The 24,434-nt window shown below is 44.1% G+C and overlaps 2 protein-coding genes across 2 annotated transcripts in view; one reads left to right on the top strand and one right to left on the bottom strand.

Annotated features, from left to right (window-relative positions):
- Nucleotides 1–1,380: 1,380 nt before the first annotated feature.
- LOC144684061 (polymeric immunoglobulin receptor-like) lies at nucleotides 1,381–21,947 on the bottom strand. Its single transcript, XM_078547776.1, has 6 exons — nucleotides 21,854–21,947; nucleotides 20,154–20,480; nucleotides 14,452–14,775; nucleotides 13,353–13,661; nucleotides 4,781–5,104; nucleotides 1,381–1,400 (listed from the first exon to the last, which is right to left on the bottom strand). The coding sequence occupies exons 1-6, from the start codon at nucleotides 21,888–21,890 to the stop codon at nucleotides 1,381–1,383; spliced, it is 1,341 nt and encodes a 446-aa protein (XP_078403902.1). The 5' UTR covers nucleotides 21,891–21,947.
- A 166-nt stretch (nucleotides 21,948–22,113) lies between these two features.
- Nucleotides 22,114–24,434, top strand: part of LOC144684062 (polymeric immunoglobulin receptor-like) — an 85,777-nt gene continuing 83,456 nt past the window's right edge. Inside the window, exon 1 of the mRNA XM_078547777.1 lies at nucleotides 22,114–22,141. Coding sequence (XP_078403903.1) covers nucleotides 22,114–22,141 — 28 coding nt within the window. The remainder of the gene's footprint in view (nucleotides 22,142–24,434) is intronic.

Raw genomic sequence — 24,434 nt, forward strand, 5'->3', positions numbered from 1 at the left:
TTGATATTAACTCATATTATGTGGAAAATGTGTGGATTCATCCTGAGGGCATAATAATAACATCTTTATAATGCCTGTGAACAATATTTTGGAAAGAATTGGTGGAGCGGTTCAGATGAAGTTCATCATCCCTACCTTAGATTTTCTTGTACAGCATGTGACTGACATAGTACAAATCAGCAGGATAGTAAAGATCACCCAGCGTATCACATCCCAGATAATGTAACTGAGCAAAAGGGAAGAAATACAAAATCATTCAAAGGAAATGAGACTGCTTCGTGTTTGAAACATCTATATTCTATTCCACTATAATCTAAGTGAATTGTAAGAATGCAGAGCAAGGTATTTGGTAAACTAAACTAGTGTTTGACTTATGGAGGAAAGCCAACTTTGTTCTTAGGTAAAGATCAAATCAAGCAAGTTCTTTAGCAGATCTACAATGTTTAGTGGTGAACTTCAGCACAATTTTGTAAGTGGAGACTTTATAAAAGTGACTGGCCACCTGGGGGAGGCATTGCTCTCTGGGACCATGTAGCAATGGCGGGATGTCTCCTCACACAGTAAGGACACTCAGAATAGCCTCATCTCTCACTGCTCTTATGTACCTTCTGACAGACAATTATGGAGTAGTCGGAAGCAGGCGGAATTCCCTCCCTCTCTGTTTGGGAATATCGAATAACATAGGGGAACTGAGAACGAGAACATGGCAGACAGTGCGATTCCCTGCCAGTGTCAGCCTCAGACACATGGCTGGAATGTGGCAACTGCAACTCCAAGAGATTAGGGGAGTGGAGAAGTAATCAAGGTGAATAATGAAAACAACACCTTCTGAGGGACAGCAAAGTGGAATTGCTATGTCTTATTCTTACTTTACACCAACTTAAATAGCAACTTTGTTAGGGATCTAACATAGCAGGATGACATAAACCCAAATACCATTTCCATTCTGATAAATTATAGTCTGAAATAGTAAATGATCATAAATCCTAATTCCAAAACATTGAAAGCAACGCTAATGAAAAGATCAGCAATAAGAATATTGTACCTTTTACAGACAGATGTAGATCCTGAACACATGGTGGAAGTTGTTGAAAAATCTTCACAGGAACGTTCAGGTCCTATTGAAACATGGTAACAACATTCAGATTTCCCATCTCGCACTTGCAGTCAATCAAGAGAATACTCTCCTCAAATGAAACCTCAGTATTTAGTTGGGATAATAGATTTGGATAGTTTCACTTCTGTGTAATTCTCCTCTTTTTAATAGAAATAGAGATAGTTTGCTCACACCTGTCAGTGACCCACTTTTACTGCTAATTCCGATGGTGTGGCACTATCATTGTGCTAAATGGGACAGCTTTCCTACCATCAAGTCAGGGATCAACCTGGTTCAATGAAGCCTGCAGGAGATCATGACAGGAGCAGAACCAGGGCTACCTAAAGGTGAGGTGTCAACCTGGTGAAACTAAAACACAGGACTGCTTGCATGTCAAAGAATAGAAGCAGCATGTAATGGGCAGAGCTAAGAGATCCCACAACCAACAGATCAGATCAAAGCTTTACAGTCCTGCCACATCCACTTGTGAAATGGTGGTGGACAAATAAACAACTATCTGAATGAAAATATCCCCATCCACAATGATGGGGGATCCCATCACATCATTGGAAGCTGCAAAGTCTCTGACAACATGCCGCTAATAGTATTGAAGACTTGAACTCCAGAACTAGCCGTGCATCTAGCCAAATGTTCATGTATAGCGACAACACTGGCAACTATCTGGCAATGTGGAAATTTGCCCAGGTATGTCCTGTTCAAAAAAAACAGGACCAATGCAAACTTGGCAATTACCACCCCATCAGTCTACTCTCAGTCATCAACAAAATGATGGAAAGTGTAATTAACAGAGCTATCAAACAGTACTTACTAAGCAACAACCTGTCACTCAGTTTGGGTTACACAAGGGCCAATCAGCTCCTGACCTCATCACAGCTTTGGTCCAAACATGGACAAAAGAGCTGAGCTTAAGAGATGAGGTGAGAGTGACTGTATTTGACATCAAGGCAGCATTTGAGTGAATGTTTAATCAGGGAGCCCGAACAAAACTGAAGTCAATGGGAATCAGGGGGTAAACTCTCCACTGGTTGGAGTCATACGTAACACAAAGGAAAATGGTTTGGTTGTTGGAGGTCAATCATCTCATTCCTGGGACATCGTTGCAGGAGTTCCTCAGGGTGGATTCCTTGGCCCAAATATCGCCAGCTGATTCATCAATGGCGTTCCTCAATTATAAGTTCAGATGCTGGGATATTCATGTATGATTGAATGTTGTTCAGCACCATTCACAACGGATATACTGAAGCTGTCCGTGTCCATACGCAGCAAGATCTGGACAATATCCAGGCTTGGGCTTATAAGTGCCAAGTAACATCTGCACTATTAAAGTTCCGGGCAATGGCAGAATCTAACTATCCCCCCTGAACATTCAATGACATTGCCATCGCTGAACACACCACTATCAACATCTTGGTGGCCGCCATTGACCAGAAAGTAAACTAGACCAGCCATTACAATACTATGTCTACAAAACCACGTCAGAGGTTGGGAATTCTGCAGTGAGTAGATCAGTTCCTGACTCCCCAAATCCTGCCCACCATCATCAAGGTACAAGTCAGGTGTGTGTTGGAATACTCTCCACTTGCCTGAATGAGTGCAGCTCCAACAACTCTCAAGAAGCTCAACACCATCCAGGACAAAGCAGCCCACTTGATTGGCACCCCATCCACCACCTTAAACATTCACTCCCTCCACCAGTGATGCACAGTGTGTACTAGCTACAAGATGCACTGCAACAACTCATCGAGGCTCCTTCGACAGCACCTTCCACACCCGTGAACTCTACCACCTAGCAGGACAAAGGCAGCAGATGCATGAGGACACCACAACCTACAAGCCGCACACGATCCTGAGTTAGAAGTATATCACCGTTCCTTCACTGTTGCTGGGTCAAAATCCTGGAACTCCCTTCCTAACAGCACTGTGGATGTTCCGACAACACGTGGATTGCAGCGGTTCAAGAAGGCGGCTCACCACCACCTTCTCAAGGGCAATTAGGAATGGGCAATAAATGTTGGCCCCGCCAGCGACGCCCACATCCAAACAACGAAAATAAATCTGAGTTGGTGCTAAAGTTTCTATTGGTCCAGGTAAAGGGCTTGGGCTGATAGAAAGGATTTGCTGGCATTGGAGGCAATTCAAAAGAGATTCACTGGGCTGATTCCTGGGATGAAGGGGTTGACGTATCAAGAACAGATACATAGGTTAGTCCTTTATTCATGAGAGTTTAGAAGAATAAGGGGTGATCTTATTGAAACGTACAAGATTCTGAGGGGGTTTGACAGGGTAGCTGTTGAGAAGATGTTTCCACTAGTGGGAGAATCTCAGACTAGGGGACAGAGTTACAGAGATGTAAAGGAATTTCTTCTCTCAGAGGGTAGTGAATGTCTGGAATTCTCAACCCCAGAGAGTTGTGGAGGCCAGGTCACAGAAAGTGTTTAAAGAGGAGATGATGCCTAGGGAAGATCAGCCAAGATCTTATTGAATGGTTGGGCAGGCTTGAAGGGCTGAATGGCCTACTCCTGTTCCTATTTCTTATGCTCTTAGGGATTGCAATCCGATATCCCCTTTTAATGCCCCATTCAGACAAAAAGACAAGTTCCAGCCAGAGCGTTGGTCTCTGCCAACACTGCAAAATGTAATTCTAGGGCCCCAGCAACCATGATTCAGTCCTGGAAAGGTGTCAGCAGTGGACTAAGAACTTCAGCTCTGCATTGAGTGCATTGGGAAATGTCAGACCTGGACTTACTGCTGTCAATGTTAGTGGAGAAGTAATTGTTATTTGGTGTTTCTCTGTTGAAAGAATAGAACTGTAAAAATAATAGACAGATGGGCACTTGGACATTTTGGACACATATTGACAATGGCCATTTCCTGCCTCTTTGGCCTGGTTTCCTGACCTTTCAGTTTCATTGATGCAGCACCTTTCACAACCTCGGGCCGTCCCACAGGCAAATGTCTTTAATCAAATGCCTGAATACATATTGACGGGCTGTTTAAGAGAGAACTACTTTGGAGGCTCACTGTGCACAAGGAAACAAACAGATGGTCACTGTGCAGCTGAGTAATGAATATCTGAAATGCGGTCACTGCTGTGTTGAAAGGAGGAAGTTAAATTGGGTGCAGCAGAGTGTCACAAACAGCAATACGATAAATCACCAGGTGTTCAGTTTTTAAAACTGCTGTTTGAGGGGTCAGTGCTTTCCAGGTCTTCAGGAGAACTTCCCTCCTCTCCTTTGAACAATACCATGGGAGCTTTTAAACTACCTGAGGGTGCACACGGGCCTCTAGCTTAACATGCCAGCTAGACAACAGTACCTCCAGTAGCGTCGCACTATCACAGCACTGGCAGTACTCTCATCGTGAATTATATCCTCCTACTGTGTTTGCTGGACTTGGGAAGCTCAGGTAACCGGCCCCATAGGGCAGGAAACGGGCATTGCCAATATTAGGAGGTCACTGTTTAATATAAGACCGTGCTGGCTCTCTGGAACAGCTTCCCACTTAATCTCATTGCCTGGTCCTTTCCCCATGCCCTCCTACGTTTGCTTCTCACTTTCATTTAAAAATCTATTATTGAACCTGTTTCTAATTCATATTTCATGATTCCATCTGTTTAACATTAAAAATTCAGTTACCACATTGTTGGTATAAAGTGACCCTTACCAATGCTCTCGACTTGTATCGAGTAACCGCAATTCTTCCCAGTTGTATTGATCACCAACACATTAACCATTTCACTGGGTTTTTCTCCCTGATTATTCGAGGCTGTGCAGTAATATTGATGATGTTGCTGTTTGAAGGATTGACAATGTAGATCCAGTTTATTGGTGTCAGAGATCTTTGAATCTTCAGACGGGGTCTTTTCATACCATGTGTACTGAATGGGAAGGGATCCCTGGACAGACTCACAGGAGATGGACACTGAACCCCCAGAACATGAGACATGTGGTGGTGATGAAAATCTAAGCACAGGAACAGAGACGGGTTCTGTTGGAAAGAAACAAATATTCAGATATTGAGCCAACATCCAGAGCTGAAATGCTCCCCAATTTTCCCCATTTCGACATCTTACCCAAGGCCTGTCATGTTGGAACCTCACCAGCACATCTACCTCTCTCTATCTCTCCATCCTCCTCGCAGCCTGAATTACCATGTCTACCCTTATATCAGAACCTAGCAGGACTACAGGTCAGCACGAGAGCAATGATACAGAACAATGTGAAAATCAGGTCCCAGAATTTCTCTCAGCAGTGTGCAGCCAGCCTCCATTTCTGTAACCAGCTTATATTTCACCCCTCTCCTGTTTTTACTTAGTTCTGTTGAAGGGTCATGAGGACTCGAAATGTCAACTTTGTTCTTCTCCGCCGATGCTGCCAGACCTGCTGAGTTTTTCCAGGTGTTTCTGTTTTTCTTCTCCATTTCTGCTTCATTGTTTGTCCTTTAAATGTGATCTCGTTAGAGGGAGCCTTAGATAAACAAAGCAGAAAATGAGGCCAATTAAGTGGCAGTTTTCTGTTACATCTTTTGTGGATTTAGACAGGGAGTGAATTGTGATTGGTTCCATTTAACTGCAGCAAAAATGGATACTTTGGCCTAAAAATATACAGAGTTGGGGTATAGATCCAACAGAGGGCACTGGTGAGAAGTGACTGAAGCATTCTGGGGGAAATCACCGCAGCCACAACAATACAGGAGGGAATCGAGGAGAAGGACTCTTGCACTCAACAGGAGGAAGAGCATCCAACAGAGGGCACTGGTGAGAAGTGACTGAAGCATTCTGGGAGAAGTCACCACAGACACCGCGACTGAGGAGGGAATTGAGGAGGGTGCGCTGTCAAAGAACGGAATAGCCCCAAACATAACATTGCTGTGGTGTTTCCATCCCTCCCTCCTCCTCAAACCTAAAAAAAAAAGAGGGAGGAAGAGGCAATGCCTTCAGGAGTGCACCAGACCTGCAAGGGACACTCTTCTGAAAGTGGATTTTAAAGAAAAAGCAGTTGATTGGTGAGTAAATGCTGGGAGCAGACTCGGAAGGAGGAGCACCAGAGCGGTGAGTATATATCTAGCTTACTTTGGGGATTCTCAGCCTTGTCTCCAGGGAACAGACTCGGAGGGAGGCGCACCGGAGTGGTTACCTCGGGGCACAGAGTAACTGAAACCAAAACTAAAAAAGTGACATCACAGGAAAGCTGTGACCTGATTGATTGGAAGGAAATCTGCACCAAATTTGGAAATAAAAACACTGAAAAGCTAATTAATAAATTAATAATCTAAATCAAGATGGCCGGGCAGGTGATGTGCTGTAGCTGTCTGATGTGGGAGCCGGCAGATTCCATTGCGAGCCAAAGTGACCACATATGCAGCAAGTGTGGGTCGCTGGAGGGACTCCAGCTCAGAATTGATGAGCTGGAGTCCGAGCTCCTGACGCTGCGGCACATCCGGGAGGGGGAGAGTTACCTGGACGCTTTGTTTCAGGTGGCGGTCACACCCGGTAGATTAAGTACCTCAAGTTCAGTCAGTGGTGAGGGTCAGCAGGGTGTGACTGCAAGTGAGGCAGGTAGAGGGATCCTGTGTTCAGGAACAGAGGAGCCTCAGCTCTTGACCTTGTCCAACAGGTACGAGGTACTTACTCCCTGTGTGGATGAGGAACATGGCTGTAGGGAGGATGAGCCAGCTGACCACTGCAGGAGGCCATTCAAGAGGGGGGAGCAAAAAGACAAGTGGTAGTTGTAGGGGATTCTATAATTAGGGGAATTGATAGCATCATTTGTAAGCAGGATTGAGAGTCCCGCATGGTATGTTGCCTGCCCGGTGCCAGGGTGAGGGACATCTCTGACCGGCTTGAAAGGATATTGGAGAGGGAGGGGGAGGATCCAGTTGTTGTGGTCCACGTCGGACAAATAACACAGGTAAGAATAGGAAAGAGGACCTGTTTGGGGATTATGAGGAACTAGGAACTAAATGAAAGAACAGGTCCTCAAGGGTTATAATCTCCGGATTACTACCCGAGCCATGTGCAAATTGGGATAGGGATGCGAGAATAAGGGAAGTAAACACGTGGCTAAAGGAGTGGTGCGGGAAAGAGGGGTTCCATTTCGTGGGGCACTGGCCTCAGTATTGGAACAGGAGGGATCTGTACTATTGGGATCGTCTCCACCTGAACCGATCTGGGACTAATGTTCTAGCGAAAAGGGTAAATAGGGTGGTCAACAGGACTTTAAACTAGAAAGTGGGTGGGGGGGGGGGAGGAAAGGGTAAAACTCCAAGAAGTATGACTAATGGGAAACAAAGCAGCAGGTTAGCGTGTAGGGGGGTGGATTCAACTTCATGGAAAATTATGAAAAAACTGAAAAGAAAGGAGAGCCCAGGAGAGGCTATTAAAGTCTCCAGAACACAAAATAGGACAGAGTGTTTGGAAAGGGCTAGGAATCTAACTTCAAGCACATCAGATAAAGGGAAGACAATGAGAAAGGGGATGGGAAATACAGGACTGAAGGTGTTGTATCTGAATGCGCGCAGTATATGAAATAAGGTCAATGAGCTTGTGGCGCAGGTTGAAATTGGCAGATATGATGTGGTGGGCATCACGGAGACATGGCTGCAAGGGGATCAGGACTGGGAGCTAAATATCCAGGGATATACATCCTATCGAAAAGATAGGCAGGTTGGCAGGGGGGGTGAGGTTGCTTTGTTAGTAAGAAATGAAATTAAATCGATAGCAAGAAACGACGTAGGGTCAGGTGATGTAGAATCTGTGTGGGTAGAGTTGAGGAACCGCAAATGTTAAAAAACCATAATGGGAGTTATGTACAGGCCTCCGAACAGTAGTCAGGATGTGGGGCACAAAATACACCAGGAAATAGAAAAGGCGTGTAAGAAAGGCAAGGTTCCAGTGATCATGGGGGATTTCAATATGCAGGTAGACTGGGAAAACAGATTGGTAGTGGATCCCAAGTAAAGGAATTTGTGGAATATCTACGAGATGGCTTTTTGGAGCAGCTTGTGGTGGAGCCCACTAGGGAACAGGCAATTCTAGATTTAGCAATGTGTAATGAGGCAGATTTGATAAGGGAGCTTAAGGTGAAGGAACCCTTAGGAGGAAGTGAACATAACATGATAGAATTTACCCTGCAATTTGAGAGGAAAAAGCTGGAATCAGATGTAACGGTATTACAGTTGAATAAAGGCAACTACAGAGGCATGAGGGAGGAGCTGGCCAGAATTGACTGGGGGATGAGCCTAGCAGGAAAGACAGTGGAACAGCAATGGCAGGAGTTTCTGGGAGTAACTTGGGAGACAAAGCAAAAATTCATCCCTAGGTAGAAGATGCATACTAAAAGGAGGACGAGGTAACCATGGCTGACAAGGGAAGTCAGGGACAGCATAAAAGCTAAAGAGAAAGCATACAATGCGGCGAAGAGCAGTGGGAAACCAGGGGATTGGGAAGCCTACAAAGACCAACAGAGGACAACTAAAATAGAAATAAGGAGGGAGAAGATTAAATATGAGGGTAAACTAGCCAGTAATATAAAAGAAGATTGCAAGAGTTTTTTTTAGATATATAAAGGATAAGACCGAGGCAAGAGTGTACATTGGGCCGCTGGAAAATGATGCTGGAGAAGTAGTAGTGGGGAACAAAGAAATGGCGGAGGAACTCAATAGGTACTTTGTGTCAGTCTTCACAGTGGAAGACACGAGTAACATCCCCAAAGTTCAAGAGAGTCGGGGGGCAGAGGTGAGTATGGTGGCAATTACCAAGGAGAAGATGCTAGGAAAACTGAAACGTCCGAAGGTGGATAAATCACCTGGACCAGATGGATTACACCCCAGAGTTCTGAAGGAGATAGCTGAAGAGATCGTGGAGGCATTAGTGGTGATCTTTCAGGAATCACTGGAGTCAGGGAGGGTCCCAGAGGACTGGAAAATCGCTAATGTAACCCACCTGTTTAAGAAGGGAGTGAGGCAAAAGATGGGAAATTACAGGCCGATTAGCCTGACCTCGGACGTTGGTAAGATTTTAGAGTCCATTATTAAGGATGAGATTTCAGAATACTTGGAAGTGCATGGTAAAGTAGGGCAAAGTCTGCATGGTTTCATCAAGGGGAGATCATGCCTGACAAATCTGTTAGAATTCTTTGAGGAGGTAACGAGTAGGTTAGACAAAGGAGATCCAATGGATGATATCTACTTGGACTTCCAGAAGGCCTTTCACAAGGTGCCGCACAGGAGGCTGCTTAGTAAGATAAGAGCCCATGGTGTTAGAGGCAAGGTACTAGCATGGATAGAAGATTGGCTGTCTGGCAGGAGGCAGAGAGTGGGGATAAGGGGGTCCTTCTCAGGATGGCGGCTGGTGACTAGTGGAGTTCCGCAGGGGTCAGTGTTGGGACCACAACTTTTCACTTTATACATTAATGATCTAGATGAAGGAACTGAGGGCATCCTGGCTAAGTTTGCAGATGATACAAAGATAGGTGGAGGGACAGGTAGTATTGAGGAGGCGGGGAGGCTGCAGAAGGATTTGGACAGGCTAGGAGAATAGGCAAAGTAGTGGCAGATGGAATATAACGTGGGGAAGTGTGAGGTCATGCACTTTGGTAGGAAGAATAGAGGCATAGACTATTTTCTAAATGGGGAGAGAATTCAGAAATCTGGAGTGCAAAGTGACTTGGGAGTCCTAGTCCAGGATCCTCTTAAGGTTAACTTGCAGGTTGAGTCGCTAGTTAGGAAGGCAAATGCAATGTTGGCATTTATTTTGAGAGGACTAGAATATCAAAGCAGGGATGTGTTGCTGAGGCTTTATAAGGCTCTGGTCAGACCACATTTAGAATATTGTGAGCAATTTTGGGCCCCGTCTCTCAGGAAGGATGTTCTGGCACTAGAGAGGGTCCAGAGGAGGTTCACGAGAACGATCCCAGGAATGAAAGGCTTAACATATGAGGAACGTTTGAGGACTCTGGGTCTATACTCGATGGAGTTTAGAAGAGTGAGGTGGGATCTGATTGAAACTTACAGAATACTGAAAGTCCTGGATAGAGTGGTCGTGGGGAAGATGTTTCCATTAGTAGGAGAGACTAGGACCCGAGGGCTCAGCCTCAGAGTAAAGGGAAGACCTTTTAGAACAGAGATGAGGAGAAACTTCTTTAGCCAGAGAGTGGTGAATCTATGGAATTTATTGCTACAGAAGGCTGTGGAGGCCAGGTAATTGCGCGTATTTAAGACCGAGATTGATAGGTTCTGGTTTGGTAAGGGGATCAAAGGTTACGGGGAGAAGGCGGGAGAATGGGGTTGAGGAAGTTATCAGCCATGATTGAATGATGAAGCAGACTCAATGGGCTGAAGGGCTTAATTTCTGCTCCTGTGTCTTATGGTCTTATATGTATACGAATGGGAAATCTGAGAATGCTCGGAGGGTGCAGCTTGTGCCAAATGTAATAGTCAGATGTCAGCAGAATTATTTCAGCTTGGTTTTCAGCTCAGGATTGAGCCAGATTGAAGGCTGGCTGGATATCGGTTGGGAAAGGACATGATAGAAGATCAGGAGTTGGCGGGTGTGAGGTCTTGGAGCGTGGAAGTGAGGAGGGAGGGAGAGAGGTGGCGAAGCAGACCTGTAACCAACCAAGTACCCACTGTGCATCTCCCATTAGTCCCTCTCAGCTCATGTCTTCCCATTTGTTAAGAAGCAAATAAAGAGACAAGTTGCCACAAAGGAATCAAACATAGACAACTTGGGAAGTGGTACCAGATAATAAAGTTAACGTGAATAAATCATCTAAGTGATAGAGTAGTTATAATGGGAGAATTTAATTATCCTCTATAGACTGGAGGAGAAACAGTGTAAAGGGTAGAGGGGGACAAGATGTTCAGGAATTATCTTCATGAGTATTTTTCCACTTCACCAAGGAAGAGGGCATTGGTGGATCTGGTCCTGGTGAATGAAAAGTGTCAAATGTCATTTGGAGAGCACTTCGGAGACAGTAATCATAATACCTAAGGTTTAGGACAGTTATGGAAAGGGCAAGGAGCAATCCACAGGAAAAATACTTAATTGAGGGAGGGCCAACTTCAGTGTGGTGGGAACAGGTGTGGCCCTGATAAACTGAAAACAAATGATTGGCAGGCAAAACTACACAGGGCAATAGGCTACCATCAATTGGAGTTAGCTCAGGTGCAGTGAAGGTACATTCCTGTGAGGGGAAAGGGGTGGAAAAGCAAAACTAGGCTTTCCTGGATGACAAGAAGAGATAGAGAGTAAGATGGAGCAGAAGAAGGTGCCTATTTAAGATGTCAGGTTGACAATACAAGTGAGAACCAGGCTGAACAGAGGGAAGTGATAAAATAAATGAGAGAAGCAAAGAGAGAGTATGAGCAGAGACTGACAGTTGACATTTAACAGAATCCGAAAGTCTCCGATAGGCAGATAAACCCTAAAAAGTTAGTAGAAGGAGGAGTGGTCCCGCTTAGGAACCAAAAAGTCGTACGGATGCAGAGGTCATGGCTGAGGTAGTATATGATGTTCTGTACAAGCATCCAGTTAACAGGCACTTAAAGACCTCCTCCCGCTGCTGATGGGATTTTTCCCATGGTGACTGAGATAAACGCTAAGCATCCAGGTGCCCCAGTAAAGGCTGGCGGCCTGGTGGATGGAGCTGGGTGGGCAGGGGTAGGGATCCTCTGTCCATCAGAGAGCCTCTCTCCCACTGCAATTGTTTCCTCCCCTTTCCTGTCCACTCCAGACCACCATCCCCCCTCACCAGGACAAGCCAACCTGGCCTCGGCTAGGCTCCGGACCCATAGTTCTTTTCGGTCCTCTTCTTAAGGGGACTTGCTGCAGTCCCAGCAGTGGCCACAGCTCCTGGTGGTGCTGCAGGGGCCAGAGAGCTGCCGGTGTGGAGGTAGAGGGCCTGCCTCAAGCCAATTAAAAACCAGACATGCAATGGGCTGAAAGGTATGATTCTGTGAGTATAAATGTGTCAGGCTATTGCTTGACCAGTCTGAGGGCCGCCCTCCTAATTTTCTCACAAGCCAGTGAGGAGGGATTACAGGGTGAACAGGGCTGGGTGTGAATCTCTCGGGTCTGGTGCTAGGTGAATGCCAGGTCGGCTGTGCAGTTCTATCCTTATTAACCTTTCTTGTAGCTGTTTGTAACTGAGTGGTTTGCGAGGCCATTTCATAGAGCAGTTAAGTGTTAACCACATTAATGATTTCCTCCCTAAAGTGACATTAGTGAACTGGTCGGGGTTTTACTGCAATCAGACAATTCATTGTCACATGGCTGATACTAGATTATAAATTTCAGATTTATTTACGTAATTAAATTTAAATTTCCCAGACCCCCATGGTAAGATATGAACTCAGGGCTGGATTTGAAAATTCCCAGCTTGCTGGATTGAGGAGACCGGTTCAGCTCATATCTGGTGGGCACCTTCCCCACCACCTACCTGCCCACCCATGTGCCCACAGCAATTAAATGGGGGACAGGGAAATGGGAACCGTCAGTGTCAAGCCTGCCTTAGGCCATTCACTTGAGGACCACATCCCACGGCTGTGTGTGTTTTACCCACAGCAGGGAAGGCCCCTGCCAGTCAGGAAGCCCAGCAGCTTTATCTGAGCGGGTTGGTGTCGGGCAATTTGGAGTGGAGGTCCATCCCTGTGCCCTTGGGAGGCACTCCTCCAGATTCAAGCCCCTCTTTAACCTTCTCCCCGGCCTCTTGAGTATTAACTCACCAAGCCCACCCTCCCAAACCCATTTTCCAGGGCCTGTCAATTCGGCCCTGGTTCGACCCCGGACTCATCTGTCAGTTCAGGTTCCTTGGCGTAAGGATTGGACACCTCTCACTGTGGCTCTGCCAGGACTACAGAGCCGCCGGCAATCTGCTTGGCTAGCACCTCCCGAGGCAGTATTTCCATTCGATCAAGAGCAAAATTCCCACCTCCAATTGTGCACACTGCATTAAATAGCTGTGAGTCAGCCATTGGGAGCATGGGTAGGGCCCCTCCTGACTTGTTAGCTGGGGGAGATGTTTTCCATGGTGTGATAAATCTGACCTCATATCCCTGTATGGCTTCTGAATTATAATTCCTCTAACATGATCGTTGAGATAACTGACCGGCACCTGCACCTGCAGGACTCTGTACTGCTGAGGAGCCTCTGGGTATCGGAGTTGTCATATTTCCTCTCAGGTAAAACATGGAACTGACATTTCAGAGCAATAAAGAAAAGCACTGAAAAATGTACCATAAGTTATTTGAAGCTCTACAAAGAACATTGAACCCAGGCCAGATTGTTCAACACCACAGCTGTACCATCCTGCATCTCCTGGTTGAAGATCCTCCATAATAACAACAAATATTCCTTGTGTCTTGTTATCTGTGATTGATATTCTCCCTCGCCGTCCATGTTGATCATTTGATTTGACTAAAATTGAGCACAGGCGACTCCAATATTTCACATCTGACTGGTACAATTTGTCATAGTGACAATCCATAGTGATCGCTCTTCCCAAAACTCCTGTTACCTTCCTTCTTGCCCACAATAGATTTGGATCTGTAAAGACAACATTTCAAAAGTTGACAGAAAATAATTGCTTAATACAGATGCATTTTAATAAGGGTTACCAGTGTATACAGAAAAATCCACTACATCTACCAATAAAGTTGAATTTATTATATTTTGAGAAGTTAGAAAACATTAAAATACAGCCTGATCACAGCCTGGGATGTGCCAATGATTTAGTTTTGAAGTTTATTCCATATTGTTACGGTGTCAGTCGTGGTTCCTTATTAGTATATTGTCTCTGAGTCAGTAGATTCTGGGTTTCAAGTCCCACTCCAGAGACATGAGCACGTGACCCTGGCTGACATGCAGAACTGTCGGACCGCGGGAGTGCTGCACTGTTGGGTGTGCTGTCTTTCAGATGTGACATTAAACTGAGAACTTCTGCCCTCTCAGGTGGGTGTTAAAGTTTGCATGGCAGTATTCCGATGCGGATCAGAGGAAAGCTCCCCAGTCCTGGTGAAAGTTTATCCCTCCAACAACAATTAACAGAAAGCAGATTGTCTGGTAATGATCACATCGCTGTTTGAGGAAGCTTATTGTGCTCAAATTGCTGCTGAGCTTCCTACATCACAACAGTGGCTACAATTCAGAGACAGAATTGACTGTAAAGCACTTTAGGGTGTCATGAAGTTGTGAATAGCGCAAAATAAGTGTAATTCTATTTTTGTTTCACTCGCTTAAAGTGACAGAATGACTGGCGTAACTTAATCAGTGCCCAATTCAGATCGACATTAATTATTTTTTAAAATTAGTTATTTAATCCTAAAGTAATATTCACCAATGCTGCTGATTTTTGTCACATACGTGCAGTTCTGCCCTGATCTGCTGATCACTGACACATTAACCATTTCACTGGATTTTTCTCCCTGATTATTCGAGGCTGTGCAGTAATATTGATGATGTTGCTGTTTGAAGGATTGACAATGTAGATCCAGTTTATTGGTGTCAGAGATCTTTGAATCTTCAGACAGGGTCTTTTCATACCATGTGTACTGAATGGGAAGGGATCCCTGGACAGACTCACAGGAGATGGACAATGAGCTCTCAAAACATGGGGCATTTGTTGGTGATGAAATTCTAAACACAGGAACAGACACAGGTTCTGTGGGAGAGAAACAAATGTTCAGATACTGATTGAAAAATCATAAAATCAAATTGTCCACAAATTTCAGCCCATCAACATTTCATCCAGGATCAGTCATGTTGAAATCTCAGCAACACATCTACCTCTCCATATCTCTCCATCCTCCTCACAGCCTGAACGACCATGTCTACCATTATATCGGAACATCAGGACTCAAGATAAGACCCTGAGCCAGGAACCATCGATTTACATTAATTGAGGGAAGGATTAGAGGAGATTTGAGGGGACTTTTTGTTTCACCCAGAGGGTGCGGAAGCTCTGGAACACACTGTCTGAGAGGGTGATGGAAGCAGAACCCGTGAACATAGTAACGAAAATGGATCTACACTTCAGATGCTGTAACCTACATGGCTATGGGTCAAAAACTGGATGGTGGGATTAGCCTGAGTCGCTTTTTCAGATGACATGGCACTGAATCCAGGAACTGGGCACAATGATCGTCTTGCTGGTCGCACTCATATTGATTTGATGTCAGCAGCGAATGAAATATTATAACGTGCACAATGATCACTTGAAGACTTTTTACTGAACTGCTCTAATTCTTTACATTTCCACAGAGTTTTCAAGTGCCCTGCAGGAGGTGGTCGAGGGAAATGAATCTGCTAAAGACGTCTCTTCCTCTGAGGGAGCAGTGTCATTGGCCTCAGGCAGACCGTGCACCAGCTCAGATACTCACACTTTGCTGGGATGATGTAATAAAGGAGGAAGTAGCAGCTTGGATATGAAATTGACTAAGTGACAGAAAACAGCAGCGATGAAAAGTGGTCTTTTGGATTGGATGAAGGCAGGTCGTGGTGTTTCCCAGGGGGCAGTGCTAAGAAACTACTTTTCTTGATATATATTAAGGACTTGAACATGGGTGTACAGGGCATAATTTCAAAATTTGCAGATGCTACAAAAATTAGAAGTGTTGTGAACCATGAGGAGGATAATGATAGAATTCAACCAACCATAGACAGGCTGGTGGAATGGGGGGACATGTGGCTGATGCAATTTAATTCGGAGAAGTTCAAAATGATACATTTTGGTATGAAGAAGGGGTGAAGGCTACATCAACAAGTTGGTACAATTCTGAAGGGTTTACAGGAATAGAGACTCCTCGGCGTTTACATGTGCTATTCAAGAAAGGAGGGAGAGAGAAAACAAGGAACTACAATCCAGTTAGTCTGACATGAGTTGTTGGGAATGTGTTGGAATCTATTATTGAGGAAGTCTTGACAATTCATTCAGAAAAACGTAGTATGATTAGAATTATTCAACATGGTTTTTCAAAATTGTAATTCTGTTCAAAAAATGTATTAGTGCTTTTGAAAATGTAACTAGGAGGGTAGATAAACGAAACCCAGTAGATGTAATATACTGGGATTTTCAAAAGGCATCCTCTAAAGTGCCACACAAATGTTTATTACACAAGGTATGGAGTCATGGAGTTAGTGGTGACAAACTAGCATGGAGAGAGGGCTGAATAATGAAGAGGAAGCAGAGGGAAGGCATAAATGGGGAATTTTCAAGTTGTCAGAAAAGATAGGAAAGGAAGAAAAGGAGGATGGGCAGCAGTATAGGTTAAGGAGAGCATTGCAGCGCTGGAGAAAATGGATGTCCCAGAGGGTTCAAGGAGAGAAATATTTTGGCTACAGCTAAGGAACAAAAAGGGTGCAATTGCATTGTTCACTGTAGCCTAGGGACCACCCACTAGCGGGAAGGATATGGAGGAGCAAATCTGCAGGGAAATTACAGAGAGATGCAGACATTACAGAGTAGTTATAACGAGGGACTTCAATTACCCAAATGTAGACTGGGACAGTGGTAGTGTAAAGGGAAGAGGAGGGTAAGAGTTCCTAGATTGTGTTCAGGAGAATGTTCTACAGCAGTGTGTATCCAGCCCAACAAGAAAATGCATTCTGTTGGACCTGGTTCTTGGAAATGAGGTGGTCCAAGTTATCAAGTGTCAGTGGGGAAATATTTAGGAGACAGTCATCGTTGTATCTTAAGATTTAGGATGGGAGTAGAAAGAGACAATATGCAATCCAGAGTAAGAAGGATTAACTGGGGGAGAGTGGATTTCAATGGGGCAAGAACGGGGCAGGGCCAGATAGACTGGAACCAAAGGTTGGCATGAAAAGCTGTAGCTGGACAATGAGTTACCTAAAGAAGAAATGGTTCAGGCACAGTCCAAGGTATATTTCCTCAAAAGGAAAGGTCGGGCAAACAAATCCAGAACTCCCTGGATGAAAAAGGAGTTAGGAATTAAGATAAAGAAGAAAAAGTGCGCTTATTGGCAGGTGTCAGGGAAAAAAGACAATTGAGAACCAAACGGAATACAGAAGATTCAGTGGGGAGGTAAAAAAGCAAATAGGAGAAGCAAAGAGGGATTTTGAGAAAAGACTGACAGCCAACACAAAGATGACTCCAAAAGTCTTTTATCGGCATGCAAATAGTAAGAGGGTGGGAAAAGGAGGAGTAGGGCCAATTAGGAAGCGAAGAGGTGATTTACACATGGAGGCAGGGGGCATGGCTGAGCTATTAAATGAATACTTTGCATCTGTCTCCACCAAGCAGGCAGATGCTACCGAGGAGGAATCTCTGTCACTAGAACGGTTCAGAATTGATAAGGAGTAGGTGCTGGATAAATAGTCGGTACTTAAAGTTGACAAGGCACTGTGGCTGGATGAGATGAGTCCGTCGATATAGAAGGTAGTAAGGCTAGAAATTGCAGGGGCACTGGCCATAAACTTTCAGTCTTCCCTAGACTCAGGGAAGGTGCCAGAGGACTGGAGAACTGCAAACATTACACCCTTGTTTGAGAATTGTTGTAAGGATAACCCCAGCAATTACAGTTTAACTTCAGTGGTGGGGAAAGATCTCGAGACAATTATCCGGGCTAGAATTAGTAGTCACGTGGAAAAATGTGGGTTGATTAGAAAGAGCCAGCATGGATTTCTGAAAGGGCAATCATGTTTAACTGGCTTGCTGGAGTTTTTTGAAGAGGTAACAGAGAGGATTGTCAGGGTAATGCTGTTGATGTGGTGCACAGGGACTTTCAAACAACAGACTTATGAGAAAAGTTATAGCTGATGGAATAAAAGGGACAGTAGCAACATGGATACAAAATGGGCTGAGCAATAGGAATGAGGGTAATGGCCAATGGATATTTTCTGGGCTGAAGGAAGGTTTATAATGAAGTTCCCCAGGGGTCGGTGTTGGGACCCATGCTTTTCCTGATGCATATTAATGATCTAGGTCTTGGTGTACAGGGGACAATTTCAAAGTTTACGAATGATACGAAGCTTGGAAGCATTGTAAACTGTGAGGAGGACAGGATAGAACTTCAAAAGAACATAGACAAGTTTGTGGAGTGGCAGACAGGTGGCAGATGGAGTTCAATGTGGAGAAATGTGAGGTGATGCATTTTGATATTGGGGGACAACAGTCTGTCCTTGGCTTGTTGCATTGTTCCAGTGAAGCTCAACGCAAACTGGAGGAACAGCACCTCATCTTCCGACTAGGCACTTCACAGCCTTCCGGACTGAATATTGAGTTCAACAACTTTAGATCTTGAACTCCCTCCTCCATCCCCATCCCCTTTCCGTTTCTTCCCCCTCCCTTTTGTTTTTTCCAATAATTTATATAGATTTTTCTTTTCCCACCTATTTCCATTATTTTTAAATGTATTCCACCCATGGTTTATTTCACCCCACCCCCACTAGAGCTACCTTGCTTGTCCTGCTCTCCACTCTTAATTAGCACATTCTTTTAGATAATATCACCACCTTCCACACCTCTTTGTTCTTTTGTCTGAGACATCTTTTGGTTATCTCCTCCTATCAGTGCTTGCTTGTCCCAATAACCGCACCCCCTTCGTCACCACCCACCCCCCACCCCCCCCCACCCCCACCCCCACCCCCCTGACCCCCCCTTAAACCAGCTTATATTTCACCCCTTTCCTATTTCTACTTAGTTCTGTTGAAGGGTCATGAGGACTTGAAACGTCAACTTTGCTCTTCTCCGCCGATGCTGCCAGACCTGCTGAGTTTTTCCAGGTATTTCTGATTTTGTTTTGGATTTCCAGCATCCGCAGTTTTTTGTTTTTAAAACATGCACAGATTTGGTTGAGAAAGTCTTATATTGTTAAATGAGTCTCCTGAGACATTTGTGTTCCAACATGTCAAGGAAACTGATCAGGAAACCTACACTCCCTGTGTTGTGGGCATGTCCTCCAGCAAGATGCACATCTCTGTTCACCCCTTTGTCCTTTTTTAAAATTAATTCACGGGAAGTTGGCTTCACTGGCTGGGCCAGCATTTATTGCCCATCCCTCGTTGCCCTTGTGAAGTTGGTGGTGAGCTGCCTTCTTGAACTGCTGCAGTCCATGTGCTATAGGTACACCCTATAGGGCCTGTGTGGAGAAGCCAGTTGCTGCAGCAGTTGTTTTATCATGTTGGTCCTCATCTGAGGCCCAAAATAAAACAGTGTAAGTGCCACTCATGCTGATCTGATTGATAATAACACCAAAATGAAATCCAGAAGTACAAATTAAGCTCCACAGTTGTGAAAGTAACTTATCTGTAAATACCGAGAATACGACTGTTCACACAATCATGCATTGAGGTTTCAGTGCTTATTGACATCTCTTCCAGTCATGTCTTCAGCCTCCCAATTGCCTCAGTCTTTTGGCCTTGCATTCTAACCTGTGCACCCACAGTTAGATTTCACTAATTGCACTAATTGAATGATTAACAGACTGAAATTGATAACCTGCCTCTCCTGAGGGGTTCCTCACTCACACACCTCACTCACTCACAGACTGACACGCTGCAGTTACATATGGATGTCGACAGGTATACCCTGCTTCCCAACGTACTGTTACTTTCCATGCATTTAACCCCCTCCGCACCCACCACCCTCCCCACTTCCCAATATTCACTCCTAAACCCACATGATACTATAAGGTACAATTACAAACAACTTGTTGCTCACTTTGTTAATGTCTGACCATTAGTTATATTCTGAATGTAAGTATCTGACAGTCTGATATTTAACACATTTCTAAGACAGAAAATTGCGCTGCACGTACCAGGGTGGCGCCTTTCACAATATCCTATAGTTAAACAATTTGTTAGTCTGACAATATTTGAAGTTCTTGGTCAGAAATTTGGACAGGTGACGAATTGGGTTTGGGTAACATGAGTCGGATTTCCCGACCTCTGCCCTTTACCTTTAAGACTCTGCATTGCTGAGGAGCCTCGGGATATCGGAGCTGTCATGTTTCATCCCAGATAAAACATTGATCAGACATTTCAGTCGTGAATAATAAAGAAAATCAGTAAGAAATGTACCGTAAGATATTTGTAGCCACACAGGAATCTTTGCATCATCAGCGAAGTCAGGACAAGCAATGCCACAGCTGTACCACCCTGCATCTTCTAAGTTAAGATCCTCCATAGTAACAATAAATATTCCTCCTGTCTTGTTATCTGTGATCGATATTCTTCCTCGCCGCCCTCCTGGATCATCTGTTCTCACTAAATATGAGCAGCCAAATGACCAACCGTGACACCAATATTTCATGTTTTCCTGGTGCCGTCTGTCATAGTGACAATTTATTGTGATCGCTCTTCCCACAATCCCTGTTACTTGCTTGTCTGTCCACAATGCACCTGAAACTGAGGAGACAACATTTCAGAAACTGAAAAGTAAATAACTGCATAATGCAAGCCGATAGATATGAATAAGATTTACCACCGTTTACAGAGGAAACTCTCTACTATATCCATTCATAGTACTCTTTCTGGTTTGTGATGAAAGAAAATATTAATGTATTAACTTGCCATCGATGCCAAGTATTTCACAGCCAAGGATTTATGTTTAAAGTATAGTCGCTGTTGTTATTGTGTTACCTTGTGGCTCAGTGTTTGCGCTATCACCCCGGGTCGGTAGTTTGCATTTTCAACTCCCACTCCAGAGAAGGTCGAATGGTACTAAGTGAGTTGGTATGGAGGAGTAAGGGCAAATGGTGATGGTTACATGGGTTGGCACTGAGTTGGCATAGGTGGTATGGGGCAATGGGGGTGGGTAGAGGAGCACTAAGTTGGCATTGGGGTGTAAGGGCCATGGAGAGTGGGTAGGGTGTTAAGCTGGGAAATGAAATAAGAAATCTTAAAACAGATATTAAGATGTGCATTAGTAGCTGTAAAAATAGACAAATGCAGTTATTAGAGTTAATAGCTTTAAGTGTAGTTGTAAGAGCTTTTTCTAAGCATCATGGGAAACACAGCCATCACATAGCCATGATGGGTATGGTACTGTGAGAACCCAGCTAACAATCACAAGTCATAAAACTTAATGACATTCGCAGGATGAGTAAAGAAATGTTACAGTGATAAGAGCATAGACTGGGAGGTGTTAGAAACAAGGCATTTCCCAGCCTCGCAGTGAAATAATGAGATATCTGCTCATTAGGTGTATAACTGGAGATTGTGCGAGCAGTATGGTGAAATGTGATAACTAAAAGGTATAAATATGCTACGCCTACCATACATATAGCATGAGGGGCACAACTCCACAAACATGGGGTAAAGTGAGGAAGCAGACTTCCATAAACTACCAGAGCCAGTACCAGGATTGAACCCAGGCAATTAGCATTGCACACCAGCCAACTGAGCTAACCAAACCCCATAGTTTCCAGTACATATGTTGGACATCACATGATGTAACAAAGTTAAATTTACTGGATTAAAATGTGTTACATTTGTATTTCATTCTGTCACTCATGTAGCTGTTAAAAAATTAAATAAGTTATTTATTTTGTATTCACCATTAATAATACAGTTTACTGTACATTGATAAATATTTCTGTGGTGCAAAAGCATTAACAAAGTAGGTACAAGACTTCATAAAAATATCATTCATATATTTTTGCTGAGTATTTTGTACCTTTACATGTCTCCAAGTATTTAAACTTCTCTGCTGTATAAAACATAAACTAGAGTTAATCTAACACTGATTATCTGAAATACCAGCTCTGGCTGTTACTCACCGGGCACAGAACAAATAAAAAGAATCAGAATCCACATTGTTATATTCTCAAAAAGGAGCGATCAGAACGTGTCGTCTGTCACCCAGCTCTTAGTTGTCACGTTGAAAGAATTATCCAATAAAACTCAGATGAGGAATTTAAATCAGCTGGAAGATAGAAGCAAGCCAGGTCCCAGAAAATGTATCCTTCATGTGTGTCCAGAATGAAGCTTACAACTGACCATTGCTGTCACTTCTCAGCTGCAGATCTCCTTACAATAGATGGCACTGCTCTACATCTGCCTCTTTGGTGAGCTACAGACAATTGCTGCCAGGGGTTTATGTCTCAGGATGTGGTTGCTGACATCATGGGTGGTGTGATGCACCCTGGCATTTCTTTTACTTTCTGCACTATTGCTGAAAACTTAAGGGTCCAGAATTTGCTGAAAATGCAACAGTGAGTGAATACTCCACAAATGTAAAATTCGGCCAGCAAATTGAGGTAATGAAGAGACACCCGATGAATTGCGAATCACCACAAATTACTGTCTGATTTGTCCACCATTAGCTTTGAGAAAATGGTAGATCACTCTTAAATCCTCCCTGACTTTGATGAAACTGTGGCATTTGCCAATTTATTAGCCATTAATCAGGCCACAGAAAGGTCAATTACCTTACATGATAACATGATCATTGATAATTACTGCCCTCAACTTCACAGGCCCAGAATGTGAACAATTAAAACTTTGGAGTTTTGGTCTTTCAGGCATTGACTTATTGAGCTGGATTTTCCATTGAGAATAATGGCAAAAACTAACAATGTTCATTGTTATTATGGAGTAAATGAGCAGCACAGAGTGTGCACATGTGTAATTAAATTCAAAAATGTGCAGGCTCTGGCCCTGTTTCCCCAGATGCTGCACCACGCAGTTATCAACCGATAGACTTGTCATGAGAATTAATGTAAAGGCATGGGGGAGAATTCTACCCCAGTCGTGGGGGTTTGGACAGGCAGCTAGCCGATCACCGCCCGCAATTGGCTTCGCGCCGCCATTTTCCTTGGGCGGGACAATTAAGGACTGACCAGCGTGACGCACACCCGGAAACGCTTTGCACTCCCTGTGTGGGCGGGGGGAGTGGGCTGCCTGAGTTGGGGCCTGAGCTCTTTAGTGTGTGCGTGTGAAAGAGCACAGAAATCTCCCTCAGACAAAGAGCTGCCTCAGGGAGATCAGTTTTATTTCTCAAAATTTTAATAATGAAAAGAATAATGTTTTAAACCACGTCCCCTTCATGTGACAGTGTCACATAAGCTGGGTCATGTCAATGAATTTCATTATAAGTTCTTATGAAACTTTGAAAACCTTAATGAAAACTCATCCCGCCCGTGGATGAGGTATCATGATTTATGCGAAGGCCGCCTGGGCTATTCGCCTGCCCGCCAACTTTAAGGTTGGACGGGCAGCTCAGTTAATTAGTTTAATTACTATTTAAATGGCCTTAATAGGCCTTTGACAGTTCGGCGGGCACACAGCCGACTCCGGTGCGCGCCCACCGAACTCAAGATCTGAAGGACGCGCGGTGATGTTGTTTTACGCGTCGGCGAGCAGGCCCCGCCCCCGCTCACTGACCCGAAGATTCCGTCCGTGATGTACTTACCCACTAATCGCTAAGCAGCAGCGGGTTAGACGGTAACATTCTCACTGTGAGTCACAATGGTCGAGATTCAATCCCAACCAGAACTTGAGCACAATGATTCATGCTGCCATAAAGAGAGAGCGTAACATTGTTTTACGAGTGAAATATTGAACTGTGGCCCTGTCTGTCCTTTCAGGTGGACATAGAGAATCACATTTCAATATGAAATAGAGCAGGGAAGTTACCCTTGCTGCCCTGGATAATATTTATCCCATAAGCAGCAGCAGAAAGAAAAAACAGATCAGGTGGTCATTAATATGTTGCTATTTGTGGGAGCTTGCTGTGCACAAAATGGCTGCCACGTTTTCTCCAGAAGAGAGCTTCAAACATAATTCATTGGCTCTAAAATGCAATCAGATGTCCATTGGTCTTGAATGGCGCTATATAAATACAAGTCTTTCTTCTTATAAACATAGAAGGAAATGTTAATGTCGGTGAGTTCAGGTTTATTGAAATTTAATTGATGAGTCGGTGATAATTTCTGCCAAATAATCTCTCAGGCCCTGAAAACGAAGTGTTAAAAATGTGGCGCTCATTCCTGAAGAATTTAATGACTCTAATTAGTGTTAGGGATTTTTAAATATTGACAATGAAAATAATTAAAATAGTTTTCCTGCCTCTACCTTTCATCTCTCTCTCTCTTAATATCACCTTTTCTTTCCATCTTTATTTTCTTTCTACAATGAACTGAATTAACTCCTTCTGTGCCGAACATTTCAACATTTCCACTTCTAGCTTAGTGATGCTTCCCTCTGAGGTCATTTGTCCACACCCTGGCGTAGCTGGCATGATCCCTGTACACCTATTCATCTTTCTTCCATCTGCATCTCCTGGTGTTCAAGAAATGGACCAACGCCCATGATGTTTGCCTTTAACAAATTCTGTACCAATGCAGTTCTTCTCACACT

This window comes from Cetorhinus maximus, chromosome 8 (assembly GCF_964194155.1).
Source record: "Cetorhinus maximus chromosome 8, sCetMax3.hap1.1, whole genome shotgun sequence".
Taxonomy (NCBI): Eukaryota; Metazoa; Chordata; class Chondrichthyes; order Lamniformes; family Cetorhinidae; genus Cetorhinus; species Cetorhinus maximus.